Source organism: Aquarana catesbeiana, linkage group LG01, assembly GCF_042186555.1.
Source record: "Aquarana catesbeiana isolate 2022-GZ linkage group LG01, ASM4218655v1, whole genome shotgun sequence".
NCBI lineage: Eukaryota > Metazoa > Chordata > Amphibia > Anura > Ranidae > Aquarana > Aquarana catesbeiana.
The window spans coordinates 230,440,993-230,462,887 of record NC_133324.1 but is presented as its reverse complement, the minus strand read 5'-3'; the positions used below and the strand labels follow the sequence as shown (position 1 = coordinate 230,462,887).

The 21,895-nt window shown below is 46.0% G+C and overlaps 1 protein-coding gene across 1 annotated transcript in view; it reads left to right on the top strand.

Annotated features, from left to right (window-relative positions):
* The window catches only part of FBXW8 (F-box and WD repeat domain containing 8), a 211,775-nt gene that overhangs the window by 48,992 nt on the left and 140,888 nt on the right, over nt 1–21,895 (top strand). The window contains exon 3 of the mRNA XM_073625799.1: nt 18,149–18,313. Within this exon, the coding sequence (XP_073481900.1) occupies nt 18,149–18,313 (165 nt within the window). The remainder of the gene's footprint in view (nt 1–18,148; nt 18,314–21,895) is intronic.

Genomic DNA, 21,895 nt, shown 5'->3' with positions numbered 1-21,895 from the left:
TTCAGCTTAAACTCTTCTGGGAAGGCTTTGCACAAGGTATAGGAGTGTGTCTATGGGAATGTTTGACCATTCTTCCAGAAGCGCATTTGTGTGGTCAGGCACTGATGTTGGATGAGAAGGCATGGCTTGCAGTCTCTGCTCTGCGAAGCGCGAGCACAGGAGGTCGTCAATAGATGCCCTCCCAGAACTAGCCAGCCGTGGTGTAGCCGTCATTGCGGTCAGCAAGTGATTAAGCAAGGCAGTAAACAAATACAATTCAATGCAGGAGGTTTTGTATAGCAAGCCCATAACATAAAACAAACCACTGTTCGCTCGAGCTAGTAACAAAACATATGTCAGTTCCTGACAGGGTGCCCTCTAATTGGTTCCCCAAACAAACAGTATATGTACCTTTTTAGCACTGTGTCAGCAGCCAGGCTTTTTATCCAGCAGTAGACTTCCAGAGCAGAGAGAGAGAGTCCTTAATGTCTGTCAGCTCTCATATACGCTATATTACCAAAAGTATTGGGACCCCTGCCTTTACACAAAAGTGAACTTTAATGGCATCCCAGTTTTAGTCCATAGGGTTCAAATATTGAATTGGCCCACCCTTTGCCTCTATAACAGCTTCAACTCTTCTGGGACGGCTGTCCACAAGGTTTAGGAGTGTGTCTATGGGAATGTTTGACCATTCTTCCAGAAGCGCATTTGTGAGATCAGGTACTGATGTTGGACGAGAAGGGCTGGCTCTCGCAGTCTTCGCTCTATTCATCCCAAAGGTGTTCTTTCGGGTTGAGGTCAGGACTATGTGCAGGCTGTGAAGTTCCTCCACCCCAAACTCGCTCATCCATGTCTTTACGCACCTACACAGAATCCTGACCTCAATACCTTAGGGATTAATTAGAGTGGAGTCTGTGAGCCAGACCTTCTTGTCCACATCAGTGCCTGACCTCACAAATGTGCTTCTGGAAGAATGGTATCTTGTGAATATGTGGCGATTTTCATTGGTGAATCTGCATCAATTGTGAACTTGGGCAAAAGTGCAGTGCATGGGAAGTAATTGAAATGAGCACTTCATAATGGTGAATTAGGCCGGGTTCACACTGGTGCGACACGACAGCCGTCCTACTTTGGATCCGACTTTGCCCTGCGACTTGAAGCCGACATACGTCCGACTTTCAGTGAACAGGGATCCGACTTGGATCCTCGCCAATACCAGGCACTGTGTTTGATATGAATCTTGAGGGGGAACTCCATGGCAAATTTTAAATAAAAAACCGGCATGGGTTCCCCCTCCAAGAGCATACCAGGCCCTTCGGACTGGTATGGATTTTAAGGGGAACCCCCTACGCCGAAAAGCCAGCGTGGGGGTCCGCCCAAAATCCATACCAGATCCCGGCCTCCCACCCTATATGAATCCTCTACCCATTTACCTGGGAAAAAAGTGGCAATACAATAAAAAAACACACTAGACAGGTTTTTAAAGTAATTTATTAGGCAGCTCCGGGGGGTCGTCTTCCGACTTTGGGGGTCTCTGCCAACTTCTCTGCACTCTCCGGCCTCTTCTCCCGCTCTCCGATATCTTCTGCCGGGCTCCTCCGCTATCTTCTGCTCTTTTGCCCGCTCTGTTGCTAGCGGTGGCCTGGTCTTCTCCATCGTCTTCTTCCCTCTTCTCTTCTTCTGATGTTGACACAACGCTCTCTCCTGCTGTAATGCCACGTGCACAGTGCGCAACGACTTATATAGGCATGGGGTTTTTCACATAGGGTGGGGGGCCAGAATCTGGGGGCCCCCTTATTAAAGGGGGCTCCTGGATTCTGATAAGTCCCCCCGCCCACAGACCCCGACAACCAACGGCCAGGGTTGTTGGAAAGAGGCCCTTGTTCTCATCAACATGGGGACAAGGTGCTTTGGGGTGGGGGGCCGTAGGGCGCCCCCCGCCCCAAAGCACCCACCCCCCCCATGTTGAGGGCATGCGGCCTGGTACATTTCGGGGGGGGGCGCGCTCGCTCGTCCCCACCCCTTTTTTCCTGATCGGCCGGGCTGTGTGCTGGGATAAGGGTCTGGTATGGATTTTGGGGGGACCCCCACGCCGTTTTTTTTCGGCGTAGGGGGTTCCCCTTAAAATCCATACCAGACCGAAGGGCCTGGTATGCTCTTGGAGGGGGAACCCATGCCGGTTTTTTTATTTAAAATTTGGCGCGGAGTTCCCCCTCGAGATCATCAGAGCACAAGTCGCATGCCAAAGTCAGATCATGCAAGACGGTGATCCGACTTCAATGATAGTGCGCTGAAGTAGGATCAAAGTCAGACCAAAGTAATACAGGGAGCATTTTCAGAGTCGGACCGACTTGTGTCGGACCAGTTAGGACGGCTCCAGTAGGGAAACATTGATTTTCACACGTCATGCGACATGAGCTCCCAATGTCGGAGCGTTTGTCGTACCAGTGTGAACCCGGCCTTAATCTGGGCAGATAGTTTCATTTGCAACTTTATAAATACTTCAAATGCTACATAAACTAGCATATAGCTCATGGGTAGGCAACCTTTTGAGCACAGTGTGCCAAATGTTTTCAAAGAAATTGAGCGTGCCGATTTTATAACAAAAAAATATCAACTTCACACACTCAATCACGAAAAGGATTTTTTATAAAGTAAATGCTGTAAACTACTTGAGTAGTAAGAAATTAACATCCTGCACTCTCACGCCTCAGATCAGCCCTAATTCCTGCAACTCCACACCTTGGATCAGCCCTAATTGATACACCTTCAGGTCACTGTCCCTTCTGCAAATCTGTTTCACCACTGTACCCCCCTGCTCATCTGCCCCACCACTGTAACCCCCTGCTCATCTGCCCCACCACTGTAACCCCCTGCTCATCTGCCCCACTGCTGTAACCCCTTTCTCATCTTTCCCCCGCCACTGTACCCCCTTTCTCATCTGCCCCGCCACTGTACCCCCTTTCTCATCTGTCCCGCCACTGTACCCCCTTTCTCATCTGTCCCGCCACTGTACCCCCTTTCTCATCTGTCCCGCCACTGTATCCCCTTTCTCATCTGTCCCGCCACTGTATCCCCTTTCTCATCTGTCCCGCCACTGTAACCCCCTTTCTCATCTGTCCCGCCACTGTAACCCCCTTTCTCATCTGCCCCGCCACTGTAACCCCCTTTCTCATCTGCCCCGCCACTGTAACCCCCTTTCTCATCTGCCCCGCCACTGTAACCCCCTTTCTCATCTGCCCCGCCACTGTAACCCCCTTTCTCATCTGCCCTGCCACTGTAACCCCCTTTCTCATCTGCCCTGCCACTGTAACCCCCTTTCTCATCTGCCCCGCCACTGTAACCCCCTTTCTCATCTGCCCCGCCACTGTAACCCCCTTTCTCATCAGCCCCGCCACTGTAACCCCCTTTCTCATCCGCCCCGCCACTGTAACCCCCTTTCTCATCTGTCTCCCTACTGTACTACCCTGCTCATCTGCCCCACCAATGTTCCCCCTTTCTCATTTGCCCCACCAATGTTCCCCCTTTCTCATCTGCTGCCCCCAATGCTCCCCCTTTCTCATTTGCCCCACCACTGTCCCCCCTATCTCATCTGCCTCCAACATCTGCTCCACCGCCGTACCCCCATGCTCTTCTGTCTCACCTCCGAACTATCTTCTCATCTGTCCGAACACTGAACTTATGTGCTCATCTGCCCCACCACTGTAACCCCCTTTCTCATCTGCCCCACCTCAGTACCTCCTGCACTTCTGTTCCACCTAAATTCCCTCCGGCTCTTCTGTCCCACCACTGTAACCCCCTGCTCATGTGTTCCACTGATGTACCTTCTTTCTCCTCTGCACCCCTCTGCACATCTGCCCCAACTCTGTACCCCTCTGCTCCACTGCTGTAACTCCCTGCTCATCTGTCCTACTAAATGTACCTCCTTTATTTTCTGCCCCAACACTGAAACCCCCCCTCTGCTCAACTGCCCCATCACTGTACCCCCCTGCTTTTCTGTCCCACCACTTAACCCCCTTCCCATCCCTCCCACCACTGGACCTCCTGCACATCTGTCCCACCACTGTACCCCTTTGCTCTTCTGTCCCACCACTGTAACCCCCCCTGCTCATCCGCTTCACCGCCGTATCCCCATGCTCTTCTGTCTCACTACTGAATCGCCTTCTCATCTGTCCTAACACTGAACCCATCTGCTCATCTACCCCACCACTGTAACCCACTTTCTCATCTGCCTCACCAATGTACCTCATGCTGTCCTGCCCCACCTCTGTACCCCCCTACTCTCCTGCCCCACCACTGTAACCCCCTGCTCATCTGTCCCACCAACACACCTCCTTTCACATCTGCCCCACTGCTCTACCCCCCTGATTTTCTGTCCCACCACTGAATCCCCCCTGCTCATCTGTCCCAACACTAAACCCCCCTGCTCATCTGTCCCAACGCTGAAACCCCCTGCTCATCTATCCCAACGCTGAACCCCCTTGCTCATCTATACTAACGCTGAACCCCCTTGCTCATCTATCCCAACGCTGAACCCCCTTGCTCATCTATCCCAACGCTGAACCCCCTTGCTCATCTATCCCAACGCTGAACCCCCTTGCTCATCTATCCCAACGCTGAACCCCCTTGCTCATCTATCCCAACGCTGAACCCCCTTGCTCATCTATCCCAACGCTGAACCCCCTTGCTCATCTATCCCAACGCTGAACCCCCTTGCTCATCTATCCCAACGCTGAACCCCCTTGCTCATCTATCCCAACGCTGAACCCCCTTGCTCATCTATCCCAACGCTGAACCCCCTTGCTCATCTATCCCAACGCTGAACCCCCTTGCTCATCTATCCCAACGCTGAACCCCCTTGCTCATCTATCCCAACGCTGAACCCCCTTGCTCATCTATCCCAACGCTGAACCCCCTTGCTCATCTATCCCAACGCTGAACCCCCTTGCTCATCTATCCCAACGCTGAACCCCCTTGCTCATCTATCCCAACGCTGAACCCCCTTGCTCATCTATCCCAACGCTGAACCCCCTTGCTCATCTATCCCAACGCTGAACCCCCTTGCTCATCTATCCCAACGCTGAACCCCCTTGCTCATCTATCCCAACGCTGAACCCCCTTGCTCATCTATCCCAACGCTGAACCCCCTTGCTCATCTATCCCAACGCTGAACCCCCTTGCTCATCTATCCCAACGCTGAACCCCCTTGCTCATCTATCCCAACGCTGAACCCCCTTGCTCATCTATCCCAACGCTGAACCCCCTTGCTCATCTATCCCAACGCTGAACCCCCTTGCTCATCTATCCCAACGCTGAACCCCCTTGCTCATCTATCCCAACGCTGAACCCCCTTGCTCATCTATCCCAACGCTGAACCCCCTTGCTCATCTATCCCAACGCTGAACCCCCCCTGCTCACCTGGCCCAACGCTGAACCCCCCCTGCTCACCTGGCCCAACGCTGAACCCCCCCTGCTCACCTGGCCCAACGCTGAACCCCCCCCTGCTCACCTGGCCCAACGCTGAACCCCCCCCTGCTCACCTGGCCCAACGCTGAACCCCCCCCTGCTCACCTGGCCCAACGCTGAACCCCCCCCTGCTCACCTGGCCCAACGCTGAACCCCCCCTGCTCACCTGGCCCAACGCTGAACCCCCCCTGCTCACCTGGCCCAACGCTGAACCCCCCCCTGCTCACCTGGCCCAACGCTGAACCCCCCCCTGCTCACCTGGCCCAATGCTGAACCCCCCCCTGCTCACCTGGCCCAATGCTGAACCCCCCCTGCTCACCTGGCCCAATGCTGAACCCCCCCCTGCTCACCTGGCCCAACGCTGAACCCCCCCCCTGCTCACCTGGCCCAACGCTGAACCCCCCCCTGCTCACCTGGCCCAACGCTGAACCCCCCCCTGCTCACCTGGCCCAACGCTGAACCCCCCCCCCTGCTCACCTGGCCCAACGCTGAACCCCCCCCCCTGCTCACCTGGCCCAACGCTGAACCCCCCCCCCGCTCACCTGGCCCAACGCTGAACCCCCCCCCCGCTCACCTGGCCCAACGCTGAACACCCCCCCCTGCTCACCTGGCCCAACGCTGAACACCCCCCCCTGCTCACCTGGCCCAACGCTGAACACCCCCCCCTGCTCATCTGGCCCAACGCTGAACACCCCCCCCCCCCCCGCTCACCTGGCCCAACGCTGAACCCCCCCCCCCCCCGCTCACCTGGCCCAACGCGGAACCCCCTTCTCATCTATGATATGCGTGATATGCAGAGTGGTAAAAGGAAGCAGAGATGAGACGCATCTACTTGTCCTGGCACACTCATCCTGCTGGTCCACCTCTCCCATCCAGCCCACGTGCTTCTATGTGATGTATGGGATGTGTGTGATGTATGTGATGTTACATACAAGCATCTGGAATGGATGCACAATAATGTGCTCAGGTCAGGGGTATTTTCTGAAAGCAGTGGGCCTGTGTGCAGGATCATAAGTTGGGCCCCGCAGCTGAGAAAAAATGCGGCGCTCTGCACAACAGGAAAGTTGGGTGTGATTTTCATTGTGCTGAATACTGGCTGTGGCTTAAAGGGACACAGAGTGCAGAGGGGTTCAGTAGTAAGTGACGCAGAGGTTCAGGAATAATTTCAACAAAGTTCCCGGAAACTCAGCAGTAATTCCACAAACTGTCACCTGATTGTGGTTTTCTCAATCACAGTGAAATCCCTTCTTTCTGAGATTGCTAGTGGCAACCAAGCGAGTCATCTTTCTCCAGATGGTGGGCAGGGCTAGCAGGACTGTGATTGGCTTTAGCAGTGGCCAATGACAGTCCTCCTCCTCCTGGAAACTGGGACCGCCCCCCTAGTAGAACTGCACCCAATCTCTTCCCCATCACAAAAGCTGACAATCGCAGCTACAGCAAAGTTAGAGAACCAAACAATGTTTCCCATTTTTTACAATGTGTGGGGGCACAGTGCCTCCCCCTCAGTGCAGGTGTGGCATGGGGAACTCTGAAATTGGAATGCATTAGTGTCTCACTGATACTTCCCTGCACTGCTCTGCTGATGGGGAGGGAGTCAAGTGCCGACAAAAGAGGCTTGCGGCACCAGTGGCGGGGGTTGCCTACCCTTGATATAGCTAAAAATAATAAAAAACAATGTTGACTAATCTCCTATGAAGGAAATCTGGCTTTATAAGTTTGGCAAATTATAAAAGGGATTGTAACTAATCTTTGTTTTTTTAAAAAAAATGGACATATTTCACTTATCTGATCTGTACAATGGTTTTGCAGAGAAGCAGCCCCATTCCTCCTCTTCTGGGGTCCCCAGCTGGCACCTTCTGCATTCTAATACCCCCCAGCAAGCCACTTGCTAGAGGAGGTACTCATACAGGCTTGATCCCGAGCCACACTGTGTGCATTTATTGACATGCACATCCATGTGTGTGTGTGTATAATATATATGTGTAATATATATAATTTTTTTTTTTTTTTTTTGGCTTAATACCAAAGCAGCACCGTAGAATAACATGGTGTACTGGGTGTGCATGTGCAGTGTGCATGGGGTTTAAGTTCTGTCGCCATTTTGTGACAACGTTGTCCACTTGTACGTGTGTTTTTTTTCTTTTTATTGTTGGGTATTTGGGAAAACTATTCCACATTAATGTTATTTCTGTCATTTTTTTGTGGGTTTTAACATACTATTTAAAGATCAATAAAGCTTGTTAGATATTTTCAATGATGTACTGTGGTGGATTCTCCTTATTGTTTTCTTGGGATATCTCTTTATCCCAATCCTCTTTCCTATATTTCACTGCTGTGCTAACCAGGAAGATAACATCTCCAAACACAATCTGAACTTTCAAAACAGTATATAAAGATGAAGAGAGCAGATACAGTGCCTTGAAAAATGATTCATACCCCTTGACATTTTTCACATTTTGTCAATAAACGTCAATGTATTTTATTGAGATTTTATGTGATAGACCAACACAAAGTGGCACATAATTGTGAAGTGGATGGAAAACGATAAATGGTTTTCAAGTTTTTTTTACAAATAAATGTGAAAAGTGTGTGCATTTGTATTCAGCCCCCTCTAATCTGATACCCCTAATTAAAATCTAGTGGAACCAACTGCTTTCAGAAGTCACCTAATTAGTAAATAGAGTCCACCTGTGTGTAATTTAATTTCAATATAAATACAGCTGTTCTGTGAAGCCCTCAGAGGTTTGTTCGAGAACCTTAGTGGACAAACAGCATCATGAAGGCCAAGGAACACAGCAGACAGGTCAGGGATAAAGTTGTGGAAAAGTTTAAAGCAGGGTTGGGTTATAAAAATATCCCAGGCATTGAACATCTCATGGAGCACTGTTCAATCCATCATCCGAAAACGGAAAAAGTATTACATAACTGCAAACCTACCAAGACATGGTCGTCCACCTAAACTGACAGGCCAGGCAAGGAGAGCATTAATCGGAGAAGCAGCCAAGAGGCCCATGGTAACTATGGATGAGCTGCAGAGATCCACAGCTCAGGTGGGAGAATCTGTCCACAGGGCAACTATTAGTTGTGCACTCCACAAATCTGGGCTTTGTTGAAAGAAATCCACAAGAAGTCCATTTGCAGTTTGCAAGAAGCCATGTGGGGGACACAGAAAATATGTGGAAGAAGGTGCTCTGGTCAGATGGGACAAAAATTGAACTTTTTGGCCTAGAAGCAAAACGCTATGTGTGGCTGAAAACCAGCACTGCACATCACCCTAAACACACCATCCCCACTGTGGTGGTAGCATCATGTTGTGGGGTTGCTTTTTTCAGAGTTGATGGGAAGATGGATGGAGCCAAATATAGGGCAATCTTAGAAGAAAACCTGTTAAGAGTCTGCAAAATACTTGAGAATGGGGTAGAGGTTCACCTTCCAGCAGGACAACGACCCTAAACATACAGCCAGAGCTACAATGGAATGGTTTAGATCAAAGCATATTCATGTGTTAGAATGGCCCAGTCAAAGTTCAGACCTAAATCCAATTAAGAATCTGTGGCAAGACTTGAACATTGCTGTTCACAGACGCTCTCAATCCAATCTGACAGAACTTGAGCTATTTTGCAAAGAAGAATGGGCAAAAATATCACTCTCTAGATGTGCAAAGCTGGTAGAGACATCCCCAAAAAGACTTGCAGCTGTAATTGCAGTGAAAGGGGGTTCTACAAAGTATTGACTCAGGGGGGCTGAATACAAATGCACACCACACTTTTCACATAATTATTTGGAAAACCATTTTTGAAAACCATTTATCATTTTTCTTCCACTTCACAATTATCTGACACTTTGTGTTGGTCTATCACATAAGATCCCAATAAAATACTTTTGTTTTTGGTTGTAACATGACAAAATGTGGAAAATTTCAAGGGGTGTGAATACTTTTTTTCAAGGCACTGTACATGTAAAACTTATGTAGGGAGATTTGTTTCATCCCTGTGTATCATCTTAGGCTGTTCACTTCTCTGGGTGTATATGACGGTTTACATCCACTTTATGGTAAATAAAAAAAGAAAAATGTAGCCTTTACAAGCACTTTAATAAAAGCATTAGTGAAAAACCCTTGGCTAATGTGACATTATAGGCTGTAAGTAATCATAATGTATGCATAGTATTATGTGGAATTACAACATGGTTTAGAAATACTATTAAGGGGTAATTCTTAAAGCTATACTGTAGTAAACACAATTTTTATTTGTATTACCCATAAAATACACCAGCATTATTAATTGAGCCAAACCAGCAATACATAATGTAATAAAAGCAGCACAATAGGCTAACACAAAACATCATTTTCTCTTTCTCTGTTGTATTTGTTAATATATTTACCAGAAGCTGAAAACGCTTCTGTTCAGCTGAACGCCCCGCTGCTTTTTGAGTGTTTACTGCAAGAGATTTCAGATGAAGGGGCCTTGGGAGCTCGGAAGAACTGGGCCAGTTTAAAGGAGTTGGCATCCTAAACTGTACTAGTGGCCTTGGAGGGGACCTGCCTGCTTAGTTGGCTATCTCGCCAAATTTCTCTCTTGAAAAACAGCAGAGCAAAGAGATGGCAGGGATCCTTCTCAGGCTTAATCACACTTCTGTCCTCGCACCCAATAAACTTACATCCTTTCCCATTTTCGCTTCCTTTCTTCTCTTCCCCCCTTGGGGTATCTGTGGCAGTGTGTTTTCCTTAGCATTTCAGCATCTATCACTGTGAAGTAATCTGCTTCAGCATCCACCGTAAGGGTTAACATGCACAGACAGGTATGACAGTCTCCTCTAGGCAAAATAAGCCTACTGAGATGGGAGCATTCTGATTTGCTCTAATGTAATGACAATGTTCTTCCACCATCTGTCTATACATAATGACTGCAAATGTTTGAAATAATTGTTTTTCTTCTAGGTTTTCTTTGTAACTTTTTACAAGTTGTAGTTTAGGGGAGCTGAGTTTTGTTATAGTTTATGCCCAACAACTTGCTTGGGAGTTGTGCTGCATTATATTCTTCCCTTAAACCGGTATTAAACCCAAAATCAAATGAGATACAGTGCAGATTACCAATCATTAGATGTGGCTTGCATTCTTTTCTTTTTGTTATTTTTTTTTGAGGGGGGCTTTTTCTCTTTATTTTCACCTGATGATATGGCCAGTAACACACCTCTTATGTATTAGAGTACCTACACTCCGGATGAAGGAGTATGGAGGCACCTTTGGACAGCAGCATTGTCAGTCTGGGGAAAGGGGAGTGTTAGATGTACTAGCAGATTTAGATACACTAACAAATTGAAGCCAAACTCCAGCAAACAGTTTTGTTGCTTTTTGGGATAAAGGTTTTACATAAAAGCTGATCATTATAAGCACCCCTGCCGGTGTTTAGTTTTGTCTCAACCCTGTGAGTGCTACATCTGCTGGAGAGCTTGTCCTGCTGAAAAACAACAGACTTACTGGTCAGATCACAAGATGAAAACAGAAGAAAGAACCTAAAAATTAAAATTAATATAGCCATCACATCTAAGACTGGGTAAGATGCAATATAATAAATGCTTGCTTTTGGGTTTAATACTGCTTCAGTTTGCACCAAAGCATATGATACATTTTCAATTTTTTAAAGGTAAAAGTCCAGGCATTATGGTTTTATTGGGGGAAGAAAATGGTATCTGTAAATGTAGAAAACTTAAACAGGGAAGGGTGCAAGACAGCCTCATAGATTCAGCACACATAAAAACACAGTTGGAATTGCGATCATGAGACTACGAGGAATAACCAGCATATTGGAGCAGTGTGTGTCCTGGATGGTTGGGTGTAACGCACAGCCCTGTGTGCATGATAGGTGAGCTGACCGCAGGCCCTGTTCTGTGCATCTTGGGCTTTTTTCTTTTCTGTAAATAATGTCCCTTTTTAAGTTAACCACTTGCTGACCACATACTGTAGCTTTACTACTATACTGCGGACCGACTGCACAGAATCCCGTGTATATATAAGCAATTCAGCTTTTCCGAGTAGGGGAAGCACTGGCTGTGCTTAGTCAATAAAAACCAGCACATCCCTTAGTGAAAGCGCCTTACAGTGCGCACACAAGCATCAGTTAGGCACACCTTTTAACCCTTTTGATCGGCTCAGATGTTTAACCCTTTTCTAGCCAGTGACACTGTATATTTTTAGCACTGATCACTGTATTGGTGTCACTGGTTCCCGCAAAGTGTCAAAAGTGTCAGTCTGCCCGCCATACTATCACAGTCCCGCTATAAGTCGCTGATCGCTGCCATTACTAGTATAAAAAAAAATTTAAATAAAAATTCCAGTTTATATACTATAGTTTGTGGATGCTATAACTTTTGCGCAAACCAATCAATATACGCTTATGGAGATCTTTTTTTACCAAAAATATGTAGCAGAATACATATTGGCCTAAATTTATGAAGAAATTAGATTTTTTAAAAAATATTTTATTTGATATGTTTTATAGCAGAAAGTAAAAAATATAATTTTTTTTTTCCAAAATTTTCGTGTTTTCCTTATTTTTCTTCTATTATAGTGCCAAGAAAAAAACAGAGGTGATCAAATACCACCAAAAGAAAGCTCTATTTGTGAGAAAAAATTGTATACATTTTATTTGTGTACAGCGTGGTATGACGGCGAAATTGTCATTTAACGCATTTAATCTTCCGGAGGTCAAGTGGTTGCAAAGGCTTGAGGTTTTTATTTTTTTACCTTAGTGCATTCTATGCACTAAGGTAAAAAACCTTCTGTTGCAGAGGATCCCCCCTCACCCCATCCCCCCTTATACTTACCTGTGCCCGCTCTCGTTCCAGCATTGTGCATGAGAGCAGCTGCTCTCCCAGCTCTCATCCTCCTCACAGGGTAGGCTGATGGCTTTGAGAGCTATTGGCTTCTGCTGCTTTCAGTCAAATCCTATGATGAGGAAACAGAGGTGGGGCCGAGCCCTGCTGCCTGTGCCTATAGATTCAGGCAGCGGGGCTCGGGAGTGAGCCCGCTTGAGTGCCCCCATAAAAAGCAGCTTTTTATGTGGGCACTCGCCGAAGAGGAGGAGCCAGGAGCGCCGACTGGGGGACCCCAGAAGAAGAGGATCAGGGCTGCTTTACGAAAAATGGAAGCTTTACAATCACTTTAATGTAATTATGTCCCTAAATAGCTTTTGTCCTCTTTTTCCTGTTTTAGATGTTTTATAGAGCTTTGATATTTGAGAGTCCACAGAGCACATTGAGGCCATACTTTTTAAGTTTCATAAACAATTTATTGAACAAAACAAAGACATTCCAAGTACAGTGTAGTGTCTAACATAGGTATAGCACATGACAACATGAGTTCCAAGGCCAAAGCACATAAAAAAAAAATATACAGAACACAAATGCAGGGTCTTCAAAGCACAGTATGGCTAAAGCCAAATGGTACATACCTGGAAAATAAAAAGCAGTGAAAAAATCTCATTTTGTCTTCATATATAAACCCCCATCACAAAATGCAGACACTAGGGAAAACATTTAAGTGCTAAATTAATAATAGGTTTAATAGTGGGCTAATTACCTGTAGTTCAGATATTTGTGCTAGCCATCCACACTTGCATAGATCTAGGCCAAGGGTAGGCAACCCTAGAGAGGTAGAGATCTACCTGAACAGCATGGGAGAAGTCAAAGATCACCTACACAGTGTCTCTTCCTCACACCTGATTTAAACCTCTAATTGCCATTCTACCGTGTTGCAATCGCATGCAGTGCACGCCAATCATGGGTTTAAACCAGTTGGTAAGGAGGCAACATAACACCTCCTCGCCACCTGTCAAACACACTTGGATCGCTTTTCAGAGGAGCAGCAGTGCCTTGTGCACTTGTGAATGAACCCTTGGTTCCTTAGGGCTTGTTAACACGTAACATTGGGGGGTGGTAAAACCCTGCGGTTTAGTCAATTTTACCGCCTCCTATCCCTACCTGCTGGGGCAACAGCCAAAGGTGTTCACATGCCGCAATAGGAATTAAGCCCATGTTGCTTTTAGTGGGTGCTACCGACTGCCAATCATGGCCCATTCAAGTAAACATGGCCACTCTGCAAGTGCCCCACAACTGCGTGCTTATGTGGGTCCAAAGTGTTACACCAGGTGTTGAGAGAGCAACACAATGCTGCCTGCTTTAACCCCTTGTTTGTTGTACTGCAATGTTTCTCAACTCTAGTCCTAAAATACCCCCAATAGGTCATGTTTCCAGGCTTTCCATTATTTTGCACAGTTGATTTGATCAGTTTCACTGCCTTTGTAATTACCACAGCCGTTTCATCTGAGGGAAATCCTGAAAACATGACCTGTTGGGGGTACTTAAGGACTGGAGTTGAGAAACAGTGCTGTACTGCACAAGGCTGCAGGGCATTTGCAGGGTGGCTTCATTAACTTGAATGGGTCTTGCTTGACAGGTGCTACACAGGTGTGGTGCATTTTTCAGAAAGTGTACCAAACCCGCAGGATACAATAGAAGTCTATGGCTAAGTGTAGCAAACCCTCTGGAAAGCTGCAGGTACACTGCACTCACGGTGTGGGTAACCCGCAGCACATCAGTGTGAAAGCAGCCCTATACTATTATGCCCAGTGTATTTGCTTCACACTGACCTGAAGATATCATCTTTCCTGCTGCTGGAGACCGCTAGCAGGGATAAGAGGTGGATTGTAGTTGGTATCGCTCTGCATGGGACAGAAGCCAGCACTACAAAGGAGGCATTGGCTTAGGAGGCTCTTGCTTCCTACTACAGCTCCAACCTTACAAGTAGTCCATCTGCATTGCACTCTATTTGATGCTCTGGAATGGTGGGTCAGCAAGCCCAGACCGAGATCCATCAGTCACCTGTCCACGATCTACTGGTTGCTGCGATCTACAGGTTGCTGACCCCTGGTCTAGGAGAACTGATAGTGTAAAGGACTGCAGAGTACCTGACTACATTTTGATTATTGGGTTACCTAATTAAAGTGGTTCTAAACTCAAATTTTTTTTTTTTTACCTTAATGCAGTCCCTGCATTAACCACTTGCCGACCGCCTCCTGTAGATATACGTCGGCAGAATGGCACAGCTGTGCAAAGTAACGTACCTGTACGTTACTTTGAAATTGCCGCTATGCGCACGCGCCTGCCGCGAGCTCCGTGAGTCGGGTCGCGCGGACACCCGCGATCGCCTCACGGAGAGGACGAACGGGGAGATGCTGATGTAAAGTGCATCTCCCTGTTCTGCCTAGTGACAGCGTCACTGATCTCTGCTCCCTGTCATCGGGAGCAGAGATCAGTGACGTGTCACACACAGCCCATCCCCCCTACAGTTAGAACACATCCCTAGTACTAACTTAACCCCTCCCCGCCCCCTAGTGGTTAACCCCTTCACTGCCAGAGTCCTTTACACAGGAATCAGTGCATTTTTATAGCACTGATTGCTGTGTAAATGACAATGGTGTCAAAAATGTCCACCATAATGTCGCAGTCACAATAAAAATCGCCGCCATTACTAGTAAAAAAAAAAAATTATTAATAAAAATGCCATAAAACTATCCCCTATTTTGTAAACGATATAACTTTTGCACAAACCAATCAAACGCTTATTGCGATTTTTTTTTTTTTTTTTTTATTTATTTACCAAAAATATGTAGAAGAATACATATCGGCCTAAACTGAGGAAAAAAAATGTTTTTATATATTTTTGGGGGATATTTATTATAGCAAAATTGTCGCTCTTATTTTGTTTATAGCGCAAAAAATAAAAATTGCAGAGGTGATCAAATACCACCAAAAGAAAGCTCTATTTGTGGGGAAAAAAGGACGTCAATTTTGTTTGGGAGCCACGTAGCACGACTGCGCACTTGTCAGTTAAAGCGACGCAGTGCCGAATCAAAAAAAACCCACTGGTCAAGAAGGGGGTAAATCATTCCGGGGCTGAAGTGTTTAAGGTAAACGCCCCACTTCTACCTTCCCCTGTCCCTAAACAGTTACCTGACACACCTCACCGCTCCAGCGCAATCCAGGCTGCAGCCCAGCTCTCTTCTCTTCCCGGTCTCACAGGAGACACTGAAGGCAGCGGGAACCATAGGCAAACCTCTGTGGGGAGGGAGCGGGCATGGCTTGCGGGTACCCCCTTAGCAGCCAGTTTGCTGAGGCACTTGTAGGAAGGAGGGGACAACACTGGCAGGGGACTGCAAAAGAGATGTTAAGTGACTGCTCTGTAGCCTGTACAATAGTTTCACAGAGGAGGTAAGTATAACATTTAAAAAAAAAAATTTTTAAGAAAAAATGAGCCTTTAAAATCACTTTTTAAATATCAAAAGTCAGGATGGAATAGTGGAAGCTGTCACTGCCAACTTGGTTGTTGGGGCACTCAATACCTCCATGCTTATTGACATTCTAAGTAATGAAGTAGATGACATTTGCTTTGCTAATTTTCTTTTATGCAAAGCCTCATACGAACCTAAAGTGTCTCAGAAAGCTGATAAAGCTGATAGTATGCCAATGGCTTCTTTATACAGTGTACACACTAAATCTCTATGGTGCCATGAACTAAAATGCTGGAGAGGGTTTTATTAGAGGCTTCTTACAGCTGAGCCTTGCTCACTAAGGCTCTTACTGGGTAGCTCCCTGCCAAATATTATGCATTAAGTTATAACCAACATACATCAGGGTTTTTGCTGGTTAACTGCTTTGCCCAAACTGATTTCTTTCAGCTTCTCGGAAAGATTATGTAATGGTTACTTTGTCTGTTCCCTCTAGTGCTTTATTGCTTTGATTGAAAATCCATAAAATATATGAGTAGCAAAAACTTTGCCTTGTTGGTGTTCATTTTCTGCTTTTTGTTAGATAAAGCCTAAGTTACACGCTTCAGAACATGATGATACGATCGACAAACTAGAGGTCTGTGAAGTAGGGTTGCCACCTCATCCCTTTAAAACCGAACACATGAATTACACAGATTCTGTGGCTGATTAAGGTGGTAATTAAACTCTCACTTGGTGCCTTAACTGCATTAAATTAGCCTCAGAACCTGTGTAATTCATGTGTTAGGATTTAAAGGGATAAAGTGACAATCCTTCTCTGAAGTGGATAATTTTTTTTTTTTTTTTTTTTTACTGCTGATTTTGATTCTACAAACAATACCCCATAATCGCAGGCACAGATTTGGGGAAGGGTACAGAAAAATTTCTGCAGCATTGAAGGTCCCAATGAGCAGAGTGGCCTCCATTATCTTAGGGAGGTGACCAAGAACCCGATGGTCAATCTGGCAGAGCTCCAGCGTTTCTCTGTGGAGAGAGGAGAACCTTCCAGAAGAACCATCTCTGCAGCACTCCATCAATCAGGCCTATATAGTAGAGTGGCCAGACTAAAGCCACTCCTCAGTAAAAGGCACATGACAGCCCACCGGGAGTTTGCCAAAAGGCACCTGAAAGACTCTCAGACCATGAAAAACACAAAATTATCTGGTCTAATAAAGCAAAGATTGAACTCTTTGGCCTGAATGGCGAGAGTCATGTCTGGTGGAAACCGGGCACTGCTCATCACCTGCCCAACACCATCTCTACAGTGAAGCATGGTGGTGGCAGCATCATGCTGTGGGGATGTTTTTCAGCAGCAGTAACTGGGAGACTAGTTAGGATCGAGGGAAAGATGAATGCAGCAATGTACAGAGACATCCTTGATGAAAACCTGCTCCAGAGCGCTCTGGACCTCAGAGTGGGGCGAAGGTTCATCTTCCAACAGGACAACGACCCTAAGCACACAGCCAAGGTAAAAAAGGAGTGACTACGGGACAACTCTATGAATGTCCTTGAGTGGCCCAACCAGAGCCCAGAATTGAACCCGATTGAACATCCCCAGAGAGATCTGAAAATGGCTGTGCACCGACACTTCCCTGTGCACCGACACAGCTTGAGCTGTCCTAAAAAAGGAGAATGGGAGAAATTGACCAAAAATATGTGTGCCAAGCTTGTAGCATCATACTCAAAAATATGTGAGGCTGTAATTGGTGCCAAAGGTGCTTCAACAAAGTATTGAGCAAAGGCTGTGAATACTTATGTACATCTTTTTTTTTTTTTTTTATAAAATTTGCAAAGATTTCAAACTCCTTTCACATTGTCATTATGGGGTATTGCTTGTGGAATTTTGAGGAAAATAATGACTTTATAACATTTTGGAATAAGGCTGTAACCTAACAAAATGTGAATAAAGTTAAGCACTCTGAATACTTTCTGGATGCACTGTATATGGCAGAGCAAGAAAACCCTAGGAACAGGCAGAGATGACAGGCAATACAGAGGCATTCACATGTTCTACTTTTGCAAATAGCTTGCATAGACAAATAGCCCAAGTCTTTTGTGATGCATATTTGACCCCTTGTTTTAAGCATAACATTTAATGTTCAAGTGCCTTTAGGATGGCACATATTGTACAGAGATCTCCAGAGGGTGTTTGGAATCAATTTCTGACTTGTATTCAATACCAGCTTTGTGGGCTTTGAACTAAGTGACTTAATCTCTTTGTTTCATGGACTAGAAAGAAGGATGAACACTCGCTGGAACAAAATCAGCTCTTAATATGTGCTTTATTTGGCTCTGCCATGCAGTCAGATTAAGCCAACAGGTTTTTGTTTTGTTCTTTTGTCTTCATTACCTCATCATGTTTTATCTTGATGCATTAGGTAAGCAAAGCGTGGAAGGTACTTGCTGAAGATGAAATCTTGTGGTACCATGTTTGCCAAACGGAAGGGTTCCTGACGGACAGTGAAGTTACAGCGTACACATCTTGGAAAGAAGCTCTGAAAGAGAGGCGCACTCAGGAGAGCCTGCTGAGGACAAACTGGAAGGTATCATACCCCACACTGTGTGCACAATACTGTAACAGCTTTACATGCTCCAAACCAATATCTTGCTGAGCCATACTGCCTTCCCTGCTGAGATCAACAGATTAAATAAGCCACTTGTTTAAACAAACTGTTTACTTGATAATTTTACTTTAGTAGTCTCAACTTTTATAAAAAAAAAGTAAATAAATTATTTAAACAGAAGTTAAGGGCAGCAGAAATAATAATAAAATTTGTTCATGTTGTTTTCTTCTTAAACTAAAACACACACACACACACACACACACACTACTGTGAAAAAGTCTTAGGGCTTGTTCACACTTGACTAAATTACTGACGCTCAACAAACGCTCCTATAGTGTTTGTATGGCGTTACTATGGGCGTCAGACAGTTGAGCTTTAGAAAGGGTTGTTTTACAAGCGTTAAACTCTCCCTAAACGCCCTATGTGCGGTTTCGTAGCATTTATGAGCGTTAAAACTGCTCCACAATGGAAAGTCACTAATTTTAACACGCTGCAACCGCACCACTACTGCTCTGAAACCGCCTGCCAGAGCGTTTGCGGAGCTTTACCATAGAGTTGAATGGGAGGCGTTGAAAGGCTTCAAACACCTCCTGACACGTCATTAAGGCTTCAATTTTGAAGCGACGCAACGCTAACGCTTAGTGTGAACAGCTCAATGTGCTGTCTATTATATCTTGCACACAGGCGATTGAGGGGTGATTTTTAACACCTATCAAACGCCTGCTCTTAATGCCAGTGTAAACTAAGCCTTAGGCAGGTATGAAAAATGCTGTAATTGAGTTGAGTCACATATAGCCTTGCTTCCATGTCCTGTGCACACAAACATAGGAACTGAGGTGCAGAAAAATGGTAGCAGATGCTCTGTACTGATGAGTCAAAATTTAAAATATTTGGCTGTAGCAGAAGGCAGTTTGTTCGTGAAGGGCTGGAGAGTGGTACAATAATGAGTGTCTGCAGGCAACAGTGTATCATTGTGGAGGTTTCTTGCAAGTTTAGTGCTGCATTTCTGCAAATGGAGTGGGAGATTTGGTCAGGATCAATGGTGTCCTCTATATATAATTTATATCTATCCCAGAAGTCCTGAGATACTAGCCGGGCCTTGAGGGTTACTCGCCACCAGTTGCCCCACCCAACCCCTACCATGCCCCGCCCCTAATCCCACCCCTAAATATGCCCTCATAAATGGTCTCATAAAATGGCACAAATGTTTTATGCAGAATTAAGTTACAAAAATAATTAACAACAAATTTATCAGTGCGGCCTTACCAGTGCCCATCAGCGCAGCCTCACCTGTGTGGGGGAAGAGGCAAGCTGGCCGGATCATCAGAGAGCGGGAATTGCCCGCTTTAACGTCTTTCATTTGAATTTCCCGGTGTTCCCGCAGATCACTGTCACACAATCCTGCCTTCTGGCCTGGCAACTTTAATGACGTTGCACGTCCCGACATTGGACCCGTGTTCTGTCTATCAAAGGCGCCGGGCCATGAGGCGGGACTGCGACGGTGAGCTCCGGGAACACTGGGCATTTCAAATGAAAGCTGTTACAGCGGCCAATCCCCATTCTCTGACGATCCGGCCGGCTTGTCTCTTCCTCTCCTTTCTCTTCCCCTGGCCCCAGCTTTCATTTGATTTACCCGGAACTCACTGTCACACAGTCCCACCTCCTGGCCCGGGCCAGGAAGCGGGACTGTGTGTGACAGTGAGCTCTGGGAACACCGGGCAATTCAAATGAAAGCTGTTACAGCGGGCAATCCCTACTCTCTGATGATCTGGCCGGCTTGCCTCTTCTTGTTCTTCCCCTGGCTGGGGGAATGGCTCCCATTTAATCCCGCCTGCAGGCGGTGTTTGCCCCCTCCAAGGCAGCCCTACACTCACCAGCAATCATTTTCCACTCGAGTAGGCGAGTGGAATATTTGAGGGCTAAGCATTCTCTCTGCTCTTCTGAAGCCACAGCCCTCAAAAGAAAGGAAGAGAAAAACCGGGCAGTCTGCCAAGAAACAAAACATTCTTTATCAGTTGAACTTAAGTATAAACATTGTAACGATTTGTAAATGAAATAGACTTCCTGTGTAAGTGAAAAAAGTTTAACCACTTAAACACTAAACCTTTTAATGACATTTGTTGGTTTCAAGTTTAGAATCATTTTTTTTTGCTAGAAAATTACTTAGAACCCCCAAACATATATTTTTTTTTTAGTAGACACCCTAGAGAATAAAATGGTGGTTGTTGCAATATTTTATGTCGCACTGTATTTGCGCAGCGGTCTTTCAAATGCAATTTTTTTGGAAAAAATTACTTTAATGAATTAAAAAAAAAAAAAAAAATCTAACCAGTAAAGTTAGCCCTTTTTTTTTTTTGTATAATGTGAAAGATTTTACGTCGCGAGAATCATGAGAGTATCGTGATCTTTTTATTCTAAGCAAAAAAATCGTGACTCTCATTTTGGCCAGAATCGTGCAGCTCTAATAAAAAAATATATATATATATATATATATATATATATATATATATATATATATATATATATATATATATATATATATATATATATATAATATCATTTTTTTTCTCACAAAAGTGAGTACACCGCTCACATTTCTTTATCGTACATCACAGGACACAGAGCCTCAGTATTTACTGATGGGTTATATATAGGCACCACTAGGTGATGGACACTGGCTCACCCTAGACAGGAAGTTTAGCCCCCTATATAACCCCTCCCCTAACTGGGAGTACCTCAGTTTTTTCGCCAGTGTCTTAGGTGTTGGTCACGAGTAAAGATGTGTTGTGCTCCGCTGGAATATTCCTTCTGGGGCAAGCCACGCAACCGGATCCATTTGAAGTGCTTTTCTAGGCCAAATTGAATGGTACCTGGGCCTCGTGTCCAAAGAAACGACGTTCTGCCTGTAATGTTTTTTCTTTTTAGAAAGCTCAACCCCGTTATCCAGTATTTATTTGCTTTTTTCAGCCATATCCCTCGCGGGGTGCTTTACAGGCCCAGAGCTAGGATCCCCCTTTTTAAGGAGGCCCTAGTCCCTGAAGGTTTTTTCAAATGGAGCCCACCGTGAGAGGTGAAGATTGGGTCTGTTATCACAGAACCCTGTGGCTGGATAAGGTAAGGGAGATGCCTAAGGTTTTATTTCTAGTTTCTTATGGTTTTTTCTCCTTTAAGTAAAATGCTGCTATGCCTAAAGTCGCCACCAGGGGCTGTCAAGCGCACGTACCTTTCCATGCTTGTCATTTTCGTCTCTGTGTTCATGCTGCACGCTCCTCCGAGCCCATGCTCCAGGTAGGATACGGAATGGGGGGTTTTTCTTTTCAAGGAATGTCTCCCCCACAGCTCTCTTCAGGCTAAAGGGCCATAGGGCAGTCGGCGGTACCCCGCACCGCCTCCTGCCGCTGCTGCCATTACGGTGACTTTCATTCACCTGCCCTCCTCTCTCCTCCATCCCAGCCAGATCGGTACCCTAGGCTCGCGCAGGAAAGCAGGACTTGTTTCAAAAAGACAAGGGGAGGGGCGGTAGGGGTGTTTTGTAAGGGGGGGCGGAGCATTAATGCGGCG